The 17,525-nt window shown below is 34.2% G+C and overlaps 1 protein-coding gene across 1 annotated transcript; it reads left to right on the top strand.

Annotated features, from left to right (window-relative positions):
• The first annotated feature begins 5,249 nt into the window (after positions 1 to 5,249).
• On the top strand, positions 5,250 to 14,151 carry LOC139489038 (uncharacterized). The gene is made up of 2 exons (XM_071275137.1): positions 5,250 to 7,922; positions 11,106 to 14,151. The coding sequence occupies exons 1-2, from the start codon at positions 7,833 to 7,835 to the stop codon at positions 13,044 to 13,046; spliced, it is 2,031 nt and encodes a 676-aa protein (XP_071131238.1). The 5' UTR covers positions 5,250 to 7,832; the 3' UTR covers positions 13,047 to 14,151.
• The last annotated feature ends 3,374 nt before the right edge of the window (positions 14,152 to 17,525 follow it).

Here is a 17,525-nt window from a genome sequence, read left to right as displayed (position 1 = left end):
TTAATATAGAGGCTATGGTAAATGTCACCACAGAATCTACGTTACTTAATATTTAACAACATCGATTTAATGTAAAGTCAGAGCCGGACAACAGACCAACTTTATTTAGTGAATAAAATATAGTATATGCATGTTAAAGTCTAGATTCAAAACTGAACAAAATAAATCCTACAAACGTTTGAATTCTTATGCTAGTAATGTGAAAATCAGAGATGATCAAAGGTTAATGCAAATCGCAGTATGACTGACCAAAGGTGGGCCGTTCCAGTCATGCTTCAGCGAATCCCTATATAATCAAAAAAAATTTTTCCTACACCCCCCCTTTTTCCTCATCTAAAGTGCCCCCCTGGATCGTCCTATGCGTGAGATATTCTTAACGTTGATGTTTCCCTGAAGAATCAAATATGTTTTTGGATTTACGTTTAATCATAGGGTCTGGTAGGGCCTGCATTGTCTTCCGTTCTGTTCTTTTGTCCGTTATGCTCTATCCCTTGTATTTAAGCATTCTGTATTCTCCAATCTTAATATGTTAATTAGTACCCCGTTTTCTATGTCTTTCATATTTTAGCACCCCATATATTCCTTGTCTATAATCTTTATTTGTTTTGCAAAGATATTCTGTAAACCCCATCTCAGGCAAGTCCTTTTTTATCATATGACCGCAGCCAACTTTTTGTATAAACATTTGTTACCATACTCATATATATTTCATATGTATTGTCATAATAAAATCAGGCTAACTTTCTATTAGTGTTATTTTCTTGGCATAAATGATTTCATATAACCTATACGTGGTCAAAAGATTTTGAGAGCTGGTATCAAACAATAGTCATTTTAGACCTTGACGGGTTCCACAACTGAAGTAGGATCAGTTAACCCTGCTGGAATACCTTAGATCGCCTCCGGTTTTGGTAGGGTTCAAGAGGCTCATGCAGTCACTCCATGTCGTCAGTCAGTTTACCTAGATATGCTATACGGGTTTTATTCCTTCATCATGTTCATATTTATCGAAATTTATAGTTATTGTGCACATTTTTTGTCCTATAAGAATACTTACTTATAAAGTGGAAAGTAAACACAACCAACCAATATTCATCGCTGCTAACCTAAAGCTCCACATTATTGTTCAGACTTCTTTTTTGACATTGCATAAGGTATTACGTGTGGTTTTTATCAGACTGTTTATTGCATATTTGCATGCACTTAATTCGTTAGATGCGTGTGTACTGACGCGGGTACTTTTGTCGTGGAGAACATGAATTGTTTATTAGTTCTAATTGTCTTTGAACTAGCTTTCAGATCGATACTTTTTGCATTTTTTCCGTATATGTTAATTGTGTGTTGTGGTTCGTGCCAATCTGGTAAATCGCGTAGTTTCCAGCTGAGTTTTTTATGTTGTCAACTGTTACACCATGCTCCATGTTAGGGGAGGGTCACTTGGGCCCTAACAAACATGTTAAGTCCGACAAATATCTGATGTACGGCTGTCCGAGGTCAGGAGCCTGTAATTTATTTGTTGTTGTCGTTGTTTTGTTTTTAGTCTATTGTTTTGTCATAAATCATGCCGTTAGTTTTATCGTTTGAATCTGATCTTTTCGCATTTTATCAATTCTGATCATTTATAGAACTGTACGATATGGGGTGTACTCATTCTTGGAGATCGCATGGTTGCTTAATTACACCCCCGTTATTAAAACATTTAGAATCTAGTTGATAGTTGTAGCATTGGAAATCATGCCATATGCAGTAGAAATAAATCAGACAAAAAATAATTTGAATAAAAACGAAAGACCAACGAAAAGAGGTAAACAAAACACAAAAAATAAGGAGTGCTAACATGTGGAAAGATAAGTAAAGAGGAAAATCAAAACTGTATAAGCTAGTCACATAAAGACCGAGAACACTGTGATCAAAAGAAAAACAAATATAAACAAACTGATATCAGTACACAAAATACTACACTGAACTCGAAATCAGACATCAACGTATATACATAAGCACAATATTATCAATAACCGCTGTGGATAGTCCACTAGTCTACTACGTCCAGCAATCGAAAGGCCTAACAAATCGTTAACAAAATCTTGTTTCAATTATATTTATGTAAGAACAACACAAAAAAATACGAAAATAACTGAAATTATAAGAAAACCAAAAATACCAGATTTTGAAAAAATGGGTAGAACAAAAAAATTTGTACTGTTCGAAATTACCTATGCATTTGACCCATATAACTCTGCTCAAACGTACGATGTTGCGTCATTTTAACATTTTTTTATTATTCAAGCGTCACTGATGAGTCTTTTGTATCTATATAGACGAAACGCACGTCTGGCGTAAATATAAAATTTCAATCCTGGAATCTATGATGAGTTTACGCACAAAATTGAGAATGGAAAAGGGGAATGTCAAGGAGACAACAACCCGACCAAAGAGCAGAAAGCAGCCTAAGGCTACCAATATCTTCAACCAAGCGGGAACATCCCGCAACCGGAGGCGGACATCAGCTGGCCCCCAAACAAAAATGTGTACTAGTTCAGGTATAACGGACGTACGGTGGCAGAATGAGGCCATGCAAGAAATATTTTTTAACTTGTTCCCACAACATAATATATTGTTCCCACAAGATAATATTTTGTTCCCACAAGATAATATCTTGTGCCCACAAGAAAGTGTTCTTGTTCCCACAAGATAATATGTTGTTCCCACAAGATAATATATTGTATCCACAAGATAATATATTGTTCCCACAAGATAATATATTGTTTCCTCAAGATAATATATTGTTTCCACAAGATAATATCTTGTTCCCACAAGATAATATCTTGTACCCACAAGATAATATCTTGTTCCCACAAGATAATATCTTGTACCCACAAGATAATACATTGTTCCCACAAGATAATATATTGTTCCCACAAGATAATATATTGTTCCCACAAGATAATATATTGTTCCCACAAGATAATATATTGTTCCCACAAGAAGTGTTTTATTCATATGATTGTGTACTGAACAGATTATATACAGACCCGCCAAGAGCTTAACAGGCACGGATGCAAATGGAATAAGGTAGGCATGTACATTTTGTTATACTGTTCTAGCTGGGCCAAGTTTTGAAAAACAAACCCCATTATTATGGTGTTTTTTGCCAAAATTCCTACCCATACTGTACATTGTTGAAGGCCGTACGGTGACCCGTAGTTGTTAATTTCTGTGTCATTTGGTCTCTTGTGAAGAGTTGTCTGTCTCATTGGCAATTACACCACATTTCCTTAGAAAATTGTAACTCATTCATATATTTACTTTCTATCTTATTTATATGTAAGACTGATGGGATCATTCATATTATTAGATCAGTAGCTGGTTTTTACAGACATCTTAAATAACAGAAAATGGACAATGTGTTACAAAATTGTTTTTCTTTTGTTATTTTGTACATAAATAGGTCGTACGTTTTCTCGATTGAATTGTTTTAAAATTGTCATTTCGGGGCGGATTTAGGGGGCGCCCCCCTTTTTTGTGGGAAAAAATTATTGAATGTATAGGGAATCACTGAAGCATGACTGGAGTGGGCTCCCTCTTAGGGCAGTCAGTGGGCCCCTTTATGAAAATATCTGGATCCGCCACTGATGGGCTCTGCTTATTGTTACAGGTCATTCGGTGCCCTACAATTAATTTCGGTGTCATTTTGGTCTCTAGCGGAGAATTTTCTAATGGAAAATCATACCACATATAAAAAAGAAGATGTGGTATGATTGCCAATGAGACAACTATCCACAAAAGACCAAAATGACACAGACATTAACAACTATAGGTCACCGTACGGCCTTGATGAGCATTTTATCGAATATACAAAACAAATGAAAGATCACAAATTAAGCTGCATGCACAAATATATGATATATTATATGTAACTGAAACAAATAGGCCAAGCAACTGCATACCTTGTGGGTCACTTTATTTGGTTCATCGACTTATTTCATTTCATAATCAGTGGCGGATTTACCGGGGGCACAGGGGGCACGTACCCAAGCATACAGTTATATTTGTTTATTTTGCTTGTTTCAATTACCATGTGACTTTTCCATGTACATGTATGAGGCTATGAATAGGTCACCATTTATACGGATATGAAAGTGTTTTACAGATATTAGAATAATGGGTTAAAAGTAAGTCTGGAAGCGAGGCCAAAAAAATATAGATAACAGAATACAGAGGTGATGAAATATAAAAAAAATATTGATTGGTTGTTGGTTATTTAACGTCCAGTGGCAAATATTCCATGCATAGTTAGGTCTGAAGAATATGATAAAAAAAAAACAATTGGCAGGAAAATATAAAGTTTAAAGTGAAAGAGTGAAAAAAATTATAAGATGTAGAAATATAGAAACGATGATCTGACCCCTCCCCCCCACCCAACAAAAAAAAAAAAAACAACTTACACTTGCATAAACAATGCCATATATACATCTCTACAAAAAATATATAATTTTGGTTTCATTGTGACCCCCCCTCCCCCAGACATCGAGGTTCTGAATCCGCCCCTGTTAATAGTTTTTAATTGTTTTCCCCAAAAAAATGATTATTTTAAAATATTTTATTACTTTCCGAATTTTTCGTTCATTAAATGTTAGTGACGTAACAAACCTTGCACTAGCATTCAAAATATTTTCCCTTCTCAACCAATCAGAGAGCTCGATTAATCTCCCGCGGAAATAAAGCTCGTGCAGTGATAGTCTTTTGCATACCATTTCTAGAGGTGTGTAGACGTACAGGTAAAATTATGTAAACAATATTATTATTGCTTTTGTATACCTTAAGGGAGTGACCCTTAGAATGGGTGAATATACCAGACGCTGGCCCATACTGTGTCGATATCATGTAGCGGAGCAAATCTGTAGCCAGGACCCTAGGTAGTCCGAGATTACTCTGACGTCCAACGGCTGTTTTGCCAGACAAGCTGGGGCAAAACAGCCGTTGAACGTCAGAGTAATCTCGGACTAGACCCTAGGCTACCATTGTGCGCGATTTTTATGAAGTGGTGTTATATATCAGTATGTTGAATCCGTACTTTCAAGAACCGTTGTATTGTCTTAACCATGATTGGGTCATCCCAGTTAATATCTGCTAAAGAGGGTTGGATGGTCCTTTCTGAGGGGTGTAAAATTTATACATCTTAGGGGTGAAAATTTGGGGTTTTTCATCTGACACGTACACTTATATGCAAAAAACTTCTGAGGGCAACTGTAACCGGAGAGCACGAATTTCATTACAAAATTGCTTGTCTCCACCGGGACTCGAACCCGCGACCTCTGTGTTACAAGGCAGCGCGCTAACCGACTGAGCTAAAGAAGTACTTCCTTAGCTCAACCGCTTACGGCTGACTAAGTATCTACCAAATGTTCTAAGGGAAGCAATCCCGTCACACTTCCCCCACCTCAAGAGTCATCATACCATTATGACTCTCACACAAACATACCCTAGCTAGAATTCCTTTCTAACTATCGTGGGTTTTTTAGTTGGGCGCCAATGTAACCGGAGAGCACGAATTTCATTACAAAATTGCTTGTCTCCACCGGGACTCGAACCCGGGACCTCTGTGTTACAAGGCAGCGCGCTAACCGACTGAGCTAAAGAAGTACTTCCTTAGCTCAACCGCTTACGGCTGACTAAGTATCTACCAAATGTTCTAAGGGAAGCAATCCCGTCACACAGAAGTAAATAATTTAAAATAATTACATCTTAGGGGTTACAAAAATTCCTATGTCAGATCTTAGGGGTGCTTTTGAATGTAGACAGATATGTATAATGCATTATCTGGTATTGTATTTAAAATTCTAATGGGTACAATCCTTGCAGTAAAAAGTTCTGATAGGTCATTTTTTCCCATGAAAGCCCATCCACCCAATATGAACAGAAACTCTACATCTGATAGGTCTTAATTCTTAGATCTGATAGGTAGTTTTCATGACGTTTTTTTCTGATACGTATAAACAGAGACATATATATGTCTCTGGTATAAACAAAATTCTCCCCATCCATCCCCACCTGTCAGAAATAAACTGGAATGGCCCATTGTTGTGAAGATTACATGTACCAGCCTCTTTTGGCGTTTGAATCCAAAGTAAAAGGATCATAAATTGAAATCTCTTCGTTTTATTTACAATATATATACTTGTCTTTAGTCCCCCAACCTAAGTCAGGTATATCACAGTGGTCTCGATGAGGAATTTAGTATTTTAAATATGTATAGTATGTCTCTGTTCCGACCCCCTCCCCCCTCCGGCTTTGAAATCGTAAAAATTTTTCGTTCAAATTTTATATCAAAGTGGCATGTTATCATAAGACTCGTTATATGATATATCACAGAAATCGGAAATTCTATCAATGTGGGGTCTGTAAATGAATCCGGGTCCGTTCGCGCCCATTCACATTCGCCCCTTTTTGGCGCATCAAGTTATAAGTCCTCATATAAAGTTATTTTGCAAAAATGCTAGTTGAGTCAAGTTACAAGTCTCATATTGAGTTATTTTGCAAAAATGTTGGTCCCGTCAAGTTGTCCTCATATCAAGCTTTTTTTTTTTAGCAAAAATGTTGTCACTTCAAGATATAAGTCCTTATATCAAGGTGTTTATATACCAAAATGTTAGTCGCAACAAGACGTCATATTTGGTTGAAAAGGTTGTGTCATTTGATAGTTTTCTCACCTGAAATGAAACAATCACGAAAATTAGAACTATGAATAAACATTAGCACTTAAAAGGTAGTCTGATGTAGATGTGCTTTCTATTTTTGTAATATATTTTTTAAAGCCCCAATCTTTCTGACAGAAAAAAATACTAGCAATGAAATTTTAATTTCTTTCAGGAAATTCTTGACAAAATGCCAGTTTTCACCCCTTCTATATCTCTGAACTATGTGCCTAAATTGGTCTAAAAATTAACTGACAACAGGGTATAAATGTACATGTATTCTGTGGCATGTAAAAATTTGTATGGCCAAGTCCAGGGAATTTCCTTCTTCAATTACATAGAGTATTGTCTTCCGTAATTATCTAAAAATAGATCTTCTCTTTACTTTCTGAAAATAAACAATAAAAGTTTTGTCAAATGATTACGTTGTGTTTAAATGTAACAGTTTAAAAGAATGCATTCAATAAAAATCTGGTGTCTTGTGATCAAAAATCAATTTACTGTACCTGTTAATGAATAAGAAATATAATTCTGTTAGCTCTAAGTATATACGGGTGTCTCCGTTGACGTTTTCTGCCTGAGAGGGTTTTAAAACGTTACTTTTTGGGTATATGACGTTTGTCACGCGACACAAGTCTGCAGCCACAGCCTTATCCAGGATGAAACTGAATCAATAAAAAATAAAACCAATTTCTCAATCCAATCAAAAGAAACTGCAAATAAACTAAATTCTCAAAACACGTAAATTCTGTTGCTCCAATAAATAATGGAGTTAACATGATAAAGGAGCATGCAAGTTTTTTTTAAGGGGGTTTATGCAAGGCCGAAAAAAAGGGGGCTTTCTCTTCTAAATAGGAATGAAATATTTGTCACTGGACGTTGTCTCTTGTAAATACTTGCCCCTGGTTATCTACATTTTATCTGTGAAAGTAGAAAAGACCCCCCACCATCAATTGTTCAAGTCAATTGTTCTTGAACAATTGGTATTCTCCAATATATTTTTGTTTGAATTTATCATGTTGATAATGTTGATGAATTTAGTCGCATTGTTGTTTAAAAAAATAACCTGATTAGATTATATTTTATGATATTTTTATATGTGAATATAATAGTAAGGATAAAATTGTAGGGTGAATCATGGAGGAAGAAGTACAAGAAATTTGCAGATTTCTTCGGGGTAGAGGGCTTGAGGAAGAAATTTATATCAGTAAAATCAAAGACAACAAGGTGAATATATTATTATTGTACATGTTGTAATTCCAGTCAAACGGACTTGTTTTATAATTTAAGAAAACATGAATGCATGACAGATATGTTTAAAATTTTAGCCTATATAAAATGGCCCTTAATTTAAAATCAAATTTTTCTCTTGCATCAATAGAGTTGAAAAAGTGAAACTTGGGCGTGCTGTTTCATACAGTGGCATCATTATTGTCTACAATATTAGTGTATTGGTTTTGATAAGGTCAAGTTAATGGGGAACCACAATGATATTTGGTATGCAGTTGTATTAGCATCAGTGGCACATCTCTTAAGCCTTAAGAAGATTTTTATGCCTTGCCTGCTCAGTCGTGATCTATTGACAACTTTTTGCTGCGAAAATTTTTTTATGTATGATATTTTGTTAGGTTAGCAATAGGTCGATGATACTTTAATATGAAGATGTATTAGTATTGGCACATCTCATTTTTAGCTCACCTGGCCCGAAGGGCCAAGTGAGCTTTTCTCATCACCCGGCGTCCCTCGTCGTTAACTTTTACCAAAATCTTCTCCTCTGAAACTACTGGGCAAAAATAAACAAAACTTAGCCACAATCATCATTGGGGTATCTAGTTTAAAAAATGTGTCCGGTGACCCGGCCAACCAATTAAGATGGCCACCATGGCTAAAAATAGAACATAGGGGTAAAATGCAGTTTTTGGTTAATAACTCAAAATCCAAAGCATTTAGAGCAAATCTGACATGGGGGTAAAATTGTTTATCAGGTCAACATCTATCTGCCCTCAAATTTTCAGATGAAACGGACAACCCATTGTTGGGTTGGTACCCCTTAATTGGTAATTTTAAGGAAATTTTGCTATTTTTGGTTATTATCTTGAATGTTATTATAGATGGAGATAAACTGTAAACAGCAATAATGTACAGCAAAGTAAGACCTAAAAATAAGTCAACATGACCAAAAATGGTCAATTGACCCCCTAAGGAGTTATTGTCCTTTAGAGTCAATTTTTAACAACTTTCATAAAATTTGTAAATTTTTACTTATATTTTCCACTGAAACTACTGAGCCAAGTTCATTATAGATAGAGATAATTGTAAGCACTAAGAATGTTCATGTTCAGTAAAGTAAGATGTACAAACACATCGCATCACCAAATCACAATTTTGTCAGGAATCCATCTGCTTTCTTTGTTTATTATTAACATAGACCAAGGTGAGCAACACAGGCTCTTTAGAACCTCTAGTTATGTTTTGGTGACCTCTCTTAGTTCATCGACTTTGAATGTTTTGTATTATTTACATGTTAAAGTTTGTGACTAAATTAGTTTAACATGGACTACATAATGATAATTGGTATGCAGTTTCATTGGCATTTGCAAGTCCTGTTTAGATAAAGATCGATAAAGATCATATGGCTTCAACCCTTCATCATGGTTAATTTACTTTAAAACTTGTACATAGTTTACAAGTTCGAAATTCTGTAAGTTAGTTTAAAGGGAACCACTTAAGATAAGTTGATGGTATTTGGTAAGCAATTTTTACTAGCATAGCCATAGGCATTTCACATTTCCATGGAGGTTATTTGGCCCTGCATCTTCTGTCATGGTTCATTGGCTTTTGAATTAGAATGATTTGCAAAGCATATGTTTTTGATATTGCCATTTTTAATTTCAACATAATAAATTTTCATTACACCATTAAATGTGAGACAAATATCTGTGTCAACAGTTTATATAAAAGAAACAAATTTAAGGGCCAAGGCCATATGAAAATGATAATAAATCTATGTCTTGCATGATTTTTTTCGATAATAATAGTACAAATACAATATGTAAAAAACTGAAGTGTTGACAAGTGTGCTGTGTGTATGGCTGTTCAGTTTAACCCTGTATAAGACCAAACATAACTTCTAATAAATGTATGGCTTGCCTGAATTCTTTCATGAATATATATCCTCTAGAAAAAAACGTGTATGTTTAATCCTTAATAATTCTCAGGCAAAACATTTTTTTTTCTGGCTGAGCCACCATGTTAACTTGGTGAGTTCTAAAGCATTATTTTTGTCACCTGCTTAATCACTATAATGCATTGTGGGGGAATGAAAATATAGTCCGTCTGTTCGTCCATCTGTCCGGTCTTGTCAGCACTATCACATGTACAATTCTTTATCAGGTTTATATCAGCAATGTCTTGGACCAGTTTTAAAATCAGTGCCATTTACTGTTTTAAAGAGTTATGTCCCTTGGAAACATTAAAACATCAGCAATGTCTTTCACACTCTCAAAGAAATAAGTTCTGAAGAAAATATAAATTTTAATTGAAATCATATTGCATTTGCTCTGAAGCCTTCAATTCTCTTTAGATATTAATAAAAATAAAAAAAAAAGCTTTTTACATGAGATCTGAGGTCATTCTAGTGTTCTGCTAGTGCAGAAAATCTGTACACAGCCCATGAATTCATAAGCACCCAGGGGACATTATCCAGTACAAAATAACATTCCTTATTGATGTTACAAAATGTATTGCTTGTTATATATTAATTTCATCAACAAATATTCATAAGAATGTTTTAATTGTCATCAGAAATATATAAACAATAACTAAATACTGTTTAGTGTCTAAAAATCAGCTGTATTTGTACGAGGCCAAGAAACAGGTGTAATGGGAGCTATATTACTCCTGTTTCATGTCGAGTACAATACAGCTGATATTTAAAGACACTAAACAGTTATTATCTTTATCCTGCAATAAATTGTTGTACACTGTGTTTGCTTTGAAAGACAGAAAAAACTCATATTTTTTGCATTTTCGATTTAAAATGTTTTATGTGTTGTTTATTTCCCTTTTGAGACCCACAGCATAGTAATATTTAAAAAAAAAAACACAATCAGCTGATGACCGGTACTCCGAAAAGAATCCTGTTTGGTCAGCAAAATTACAGTGCTTTAATATTGTCCCTGATTCGGAATAATTCTATCTGATAAACAACTAATATATACATGTGCGCACGGTATTAGTGCAACTATGTTTACAGCTCTTAGCTCATTTACATGCTTTAGCATCCTGTGCTTGTAACATTCACAAGTGAAATAAATTCAAATGTTATAGTTTAGTCATATTTTGAAATGTAGACTGAACTTTAAAAGTTATTTATTCTTCTGCAACCTAATCCTTATGTTCCTTTTTCAGATTGATATAAATGTTGTTTTAATGATGAGTGATGAAAATTTAAAGGCATATGTACCCGCATATGGGGATAGATTGGCTTTAATTAATCACTGCAAGCGCACACATAATGGAGTAAAAAGACAGAAATCTGGTTTATTCTCTAAATTGAAAAAGAAACTTAAAAAGAAAAAAGGAAGTTCAACAGAATCCGAAAGCGACACAGACAATTCCAATGACTGCAAAAAACGCGGTCATCTAATTGGTAATTCATATGCTGCAAAAAAAATGCGTCGTGTTGATTTTGGTTGGGCAATTTTGGACGTCAATACACAGGAATTTAAAGAACTTCGAGAACCAACAGGAGGAGGAATCAGAAAGACAGAACTTGACAAGGACACAAATACAATATCATTATTGAATATTGCACTTGATTTATTTTTTGTAAATGGAAAGTCGCCTCACGGCCATTTGGACGAATTCACTTACAAACTTACTGATTTTAAGCTAGGTGATTTGGATGATGCAATCACAGTTGGTGAATTATATGAACTGACCAAGGTAAAGATTTTAAGATTATATCTTTGTACAACGAGGAAAATTAATTTAAGTCACAATAGGATAGAGAAAACAGCTATAAAACAATATTCTAATTCATGTATTTCTCCGCCTTCAAGTACAGTAACTTCATGCATTTCTCCACCCTCAAGTACAGTAACTTTAGATGAAACTAGTATTGGGGATTGCAGTTTACTTGATTTTAGTGACATAGTCATATTTGGACAAAGTGAAACTGTTACCAGTGATATGCTCTCGGAAACTGTAAAAGACATTGTTTGTACGGACTCTCTTTTGTCTCAACTTCCAGAAACAACTAGAACGTTTTCAGTACCAGAAGGTCAATCCAGTCATACACCAGAAATTTTACCAACCGTGTTGCCAAGAAGTCCAAGTCCACCTCCGGACGATTGCATACATATCCGTCTACATAGACTTAATATTATGGAGGAACTTATTGCTCACTGCAAAAACCCGGACATAATCACCTGTGCAGTTAAATTCGATTTTGTAAACGAAAAAGGGGCAGATGCCACTGGAGTGTCACGTGATGTATACTCAACCTTCTGGAACAATTTTTTTTCCCGGGCAGCAGAGGGAGAAGGTCAAGCAAGAGTGCCATCTTTAATATCCCAATGGCAAAATGAGGAATGGAAAGCAATCGGAAGAATTTTATTAAAAGGGTATATGGATCATAGTTATTTTCCATTACAGTTTGCAACTGCTTTTGTCTGTGCTTTGATTCATGGGGAGTCCTCCCTTAGTCCTGATATGTTAATGTCATCGTTTCTGTCATATATGAATGACACCGACAGAGAAATTGTTACAGCTGCATTAAAAGGAAACCTTCAAGATGACGAAAAAGATGATTTCATTGACATCTTGGATAGATTTGATCATAACAACATTCCATCTCCAGATGAAGTTAAACATGTATTCTCCCAAATTGCTCACAAGGAGCTTATTCAGAAAACAAAGTATGCATTGGCTGGTATGGCGGAGTCATCAAGAGACAATCTTGTGCTACTTTTTCCGGACACAGCTGCTATTAAAGTATTGTATGAAGCCAGAAATCCAACTGTGAAAAGTGTCCTTAAACTGTTACAGGCACAACCAACTAATAAAGCTGAAAGTGACAGTTACAAGTACTTTAAACAATATATCAAATCCCAGGAGGATTCCAACCTACGAAAACTACTTCAGTACATTACTGGTTCAAATGTGATATGTGTCGAGAGAATTGCTGTTATGTTCACTTATAGTGAGGGTTTATTAAGACATCCAGTTGCCCACACTTGTGGACCAACTTTAGAACTACCAGCAACATATAATTCATATCCAGATCTACGAGGAGAATTTGATAGCATATTAGGCAGTGACAAATGCATGGAAATGTTAATTGCTTAAGAGTAGTACTTTTTCATTTTGCATCAAAGTGTTCAATTATTAAACTGCATGAATATTCAGTTTTCAGGTATAACTATTCCAAAACATTAGTAAAACAAGGCCATTGCACTCTTCATTATTAAACTTCAAGAACTATTTGTTTTTAAAAGTTTGCTTCTGAAATTGTTTTTTGTTTTTTATTTGGCACGAGAATATATATGCACCAGAAAAAGGGCATAATCATGATAATAAAGTGACTTCACGGGGACAGTCTTATTTTAAAATGATTTCCATGTTACAAATGAAAGTAGTGTGCCAAATTCTTTTAGAATTGACACAAATTTAAAGAAAGTTCTGAAATACAGGTATCAGTTTTTAAACACAATGTTTACTTCCTTTAGAAGAGTTTTCTGTATGTACACTTAAGCTTGGGGGTATTTGAGATCAATTGATTTTTTTATTATTATATATAACATTTTGTTAGCTTTTCTTTACCTTTTCATGCTATATTGATCAAAGCATTTATATTTTAACTTTTTTTTTCACTGACTAGAAAGGAGTGTGGTCTTGTACCTTTTATTTGGTCTTTTGTATTGTTGAAGGATTCCAACCTAAGAAAACTACTTCAGAACATTACTGGTTCAAATGTGATATGTGTCGAGAGAATTGCTGTTATGTTCACTTATAGTGAGGGTTTATTAAGACATCCAGTTGCCCACACTTGTGGGCCAACTTTAGAACTACCAGCAACATATAATTCATATCCAGATCTACGAGGTGAATTTGATAGCATATTAGGCAGTGACAAATGCATGGAAATGTTAATTGCTTAAGAGTAGTACTTTTTCATTTTGCATCTAAGTGTTCAATTGTTAAACTGCATGAATATTCAGTTTTCAGGTATAACTATTCCAAAACATTAGTAAAACAAGCTAGGCCATTGCACTCTTCATTATTAAACTTCAAGAACTATTTGTTTTTAAAAGTTTGCTTCTGAAATTGTTGTTTGTTTTTTCTTATTTGGCACGAGAATATATATGCACCAGAAAAAGGGCATAATCATGATAATAAAGTGACTTCACGGGGGCAGTCTTATTTTAAAATGATTTCCATGTTACAAATGAAAGTAGTGTGCCAAATTCTTTTAGAATTGACACAAATTTAAAGAAAGTTCTGCAATACAGGTATCAGTTTTTAAACACAATGTTTACTTCCTTTAAAAGAGTTTTCTGTATGTACACTTAAGCTTGGGTATTTGAAATCAATTGATTTTTTTATTATTATATATAACATTTTGTTAGCTTTTCTTTACCTTTTCATGCTATATTGATCAAAGCATTTAACTTTTTTTCTTTTTTTTCACTGACCAGAAAGGAGTGTGGTCTTGTACCTTTTAGTTGGTCTATTGTATTGTTGTTGGTCTGTTAATTATTGTTAAGTGTACTAAACTGGTTTGAAAAATAGTTGTTTTTTAGAAGTCATCATCGGTCAGATTTGATTTGGAACCATTTTTATGTGTTTTGTGGCTGTAGTTTAATCTAATTTTTGTATTACAACTAAAAATGCTACTTCGTCATTCTGTTTAAATGACTGTTTTTAATCAAGAAGTACAATGCGGGTAACGAAAACCAATAAGTATATCAAAACAAAGTATTAGCAAAGGTCTTTAAATTACTTTGGGGATTAATTTAATGTTGAATCTTGTCAGAAATTTTATGTATTGAGAATTCTTTAGATTTGTGTTTATTGAAATCAGTTCCAAATTTTGTGCTACACATTTTATGCTTTGTCAATTATAAAAGACGTGTGTTATGTATGTGTCTGTTAACGTTTATGAAAAAGTTGCTGACAATTCCGGGAAATTCAAATGGGAAAAACAATACAAATCTTGAATTTGATATATAAAGCAAGAAAACAAGATATAATGCAAATTTCACATATTATCTAGTTTTGGGGTTTGGCAATTGAGAAAACAGCTCTACTTATCTATACCTGAATCTATGGGTAGCATATCATGTTCATTAACAAGTGATGTTATGTATTTTTAAGAAAGTAATCTTTGAAACTGCTTGTAAAATATAAGGAAGTTGAAGTAAAATCATTTTTTACTTACTGAGCATCAACAATCCAGCTTCTCTAATTTTATAATCTATAGCAAAGTAAGTATAATTTAGTTGTTAAACTGTTGATTGCATATGATACTTTTATATCACTTTTATTTTTCTATGAGGCTGATTATGACTTCACTTTACAGCATATACACCAGAGGCGGATCCAGGGGGTGGTCACCCGGTGCCGGTGACCACCCCCTGGGTTTGCAAAAATGGTGCACCATGTACCAAAAAATGGTGCACCTTGAACATTTTGAAAAATAAATTCGTCGATCAAATCAATTTGTCTATCGTAATCACCAGTCATAAAGTTGTCATTACTTACCTTAAGGCTAAATACATGTACCTTGACAGGTATGCTTATACAATGAACATGTAATCATCACTCGCTAATTACTTGGGCGATTTCTTTGATGTTAATGTGTAAAAATGAAGAGACAGTCCTAAATCTTAGATGTTTTTAGCAGGTAATTTATACTTTTTTTACATTACGTTTATCTAAATTTTTTAAGTTTGTATAATAACTTTTCTCAACCAATAATATTTTTTTACTGTGATGCCAAAATTCAAAAATAATTTTAAAGTCTTAAAGTCACATAAATATTCTATATTGAATGAACACCCCCGTTCCATCATCTGTTTGTTTAAAAGTTTCGTTCATTCCAATTTTTTAGTAACTTATACCTTCTTTCCTTCAGGAAACGCCACAAATCAGCCGACTTGTAATGGACCTAGCATTGATACGAATAAAAGTGATCAGATTAAAGAAACAACCCCCGACTTACATACAAACGACATTAGTTTTGTAAAACAATCAACACGTACATTAACAAACGAAGAGATATTTAATTTGATAAGAAATCATTTCCAACCTGGAATAAACTATAACTTTCCTATAAAAAAATATGCAGGAAAGAACAGACTGTTTCAGCTGAATTGGCTAAATCGCTATGATGGGCTAGTGTACTCACCTTCACAAGAAGGAGCTTACTGCATATACTGTGCTCTGTTTGGGGTTGATAGTTTGGGAACATTATCATGCAAACCACTAACAGATATGGCACATGCAAGTACAAGACTTTACGATCATTTCGGCCGTGATGAGAAATCATGTAAAAAAAGTCATACTGAATCTAGAGCAAAAGCTCAACTTTTTCGTGACAACATTGAGCAAAAGACTACTGATATTCGAACATTTTTTGATAAAGCAATGGGTGAACGTATAAAAGAAAACAGAACTGTTTTGAAATCTATATGCAAGTGTGTTTTGCTTTGTGGCAAACAGAATCTTCCTATAAGGGGCCATAGGGATGATGCAAAACATATTTCGGACAGAAGTTTCAATTCCTGGAATTTTCAATTTTTACGTGCAACAATGGGCCAGGACCGACTAAATGGACGTGCATTACAATTTAGAGTTAGTATTTGATGTTATAGTTGACATGTTTGCACGCAGGCATCCAAGAAAAATGAAATTGGAATCAATTTTATAAATAATGTGTAACATTTGTCTTCTATAGTTGTAACTATTTTCATGATACCAATAAAAAAAAAAAAATTTAAGATTTCAAAAGGTGACCACCCCCTTATAAATTCCTGGATCCGCCCCTGTACACATTACAAAAGAGAGATGTGGCAAGCATGTTATGTTTATATTAATTTAATAAAAATTTGAAAAAACTTCATTGTTTATTTTGGGAATGGTACCAGTCACAATTTTTGTACACAAATATCCTTGGAGGTAATATATCAAGCATTCAAGTTAGATATACTGAATTCTCAATGCTGAAATTTATTTCTATGTGATATTATATAAACAAGATAAGAACCAACCCTGGAGGAAAATAAATTTTGTTTCCATATATATATCCGTCATTGTTCTTTGTTTCCAACTATTTAATGAAAGCAGCAGATTCTTGTCTGTAGAACTTTTCACATTTTGATCAAATCAGAACCTTTTTAACAGAACAAAAACTGGATGTTCCTTTGAAAGGACTCTCCGACTTCAAATTTTTGCACTGATTATTCAACAAACGGTTGCCATTACCTTTTCTTGATTCTTAATGGACTATGTAACAGTACAAGATAAGAACAAACGGCGATAGAAACCAGTTGAAAATGGGTGAACTTGTCAGATCGAAACAAAGCATATAAATAACACTACAGTCAGAAAATACAGATTTGAGAGCACTCCCAGTTCCTAAAAGCTAGTTCAGAGCAAAGGTTCTCAAGGGACAGGACAATCTTTTGTGTTGTCCTCCATACTTCCAGCTCACTTGGTGTCTGTCGTCCGTCCCCTTTGTCTGTTAACTTATACAAAAATCCTCTCGTCTGAAACTACTGAACCAAATTTAACCAAACTTAATCATTTGGGTATCTAGTTTAAAAA

Source organism: Mytilus edulis, chromosome 9 (assembly GCF_963676685.1).
Source record: "Mytilus edulis chromosome 9, xbMytEdul2.2, whole genome shotgun sequence".
In the NCBI taxonomy this organism is placed as follows: domain Eukaryota; kingdom Metazoa; phylum Mollusca; class Bivalvia; order Mytilida; family Mytilidae; genus Mytilus; species Mytilus edulis.
Note: the sequence above shows the minus strand (reverse complement) of the source record. Positions and strands in the feature narration are given on the sequence as shown.

Excerpts from the sequence above, each read along its gene's own strand:
- LOC139489038 (XM_071275137.1), top strand. The coding sequence starts at position 7,833 with ATGGAGGAAGAAGTACAAGAAATTTGCAGATTTCTTCGGGGTAGAGGG. Across the intron at positions 7,923-11,105 it reads GTAAAATCAAAGACAACAAG|ATTGATATAAATGTTGTTTT; the intron begins GTGAATATATTA and ends TTCCTTTTTCAG.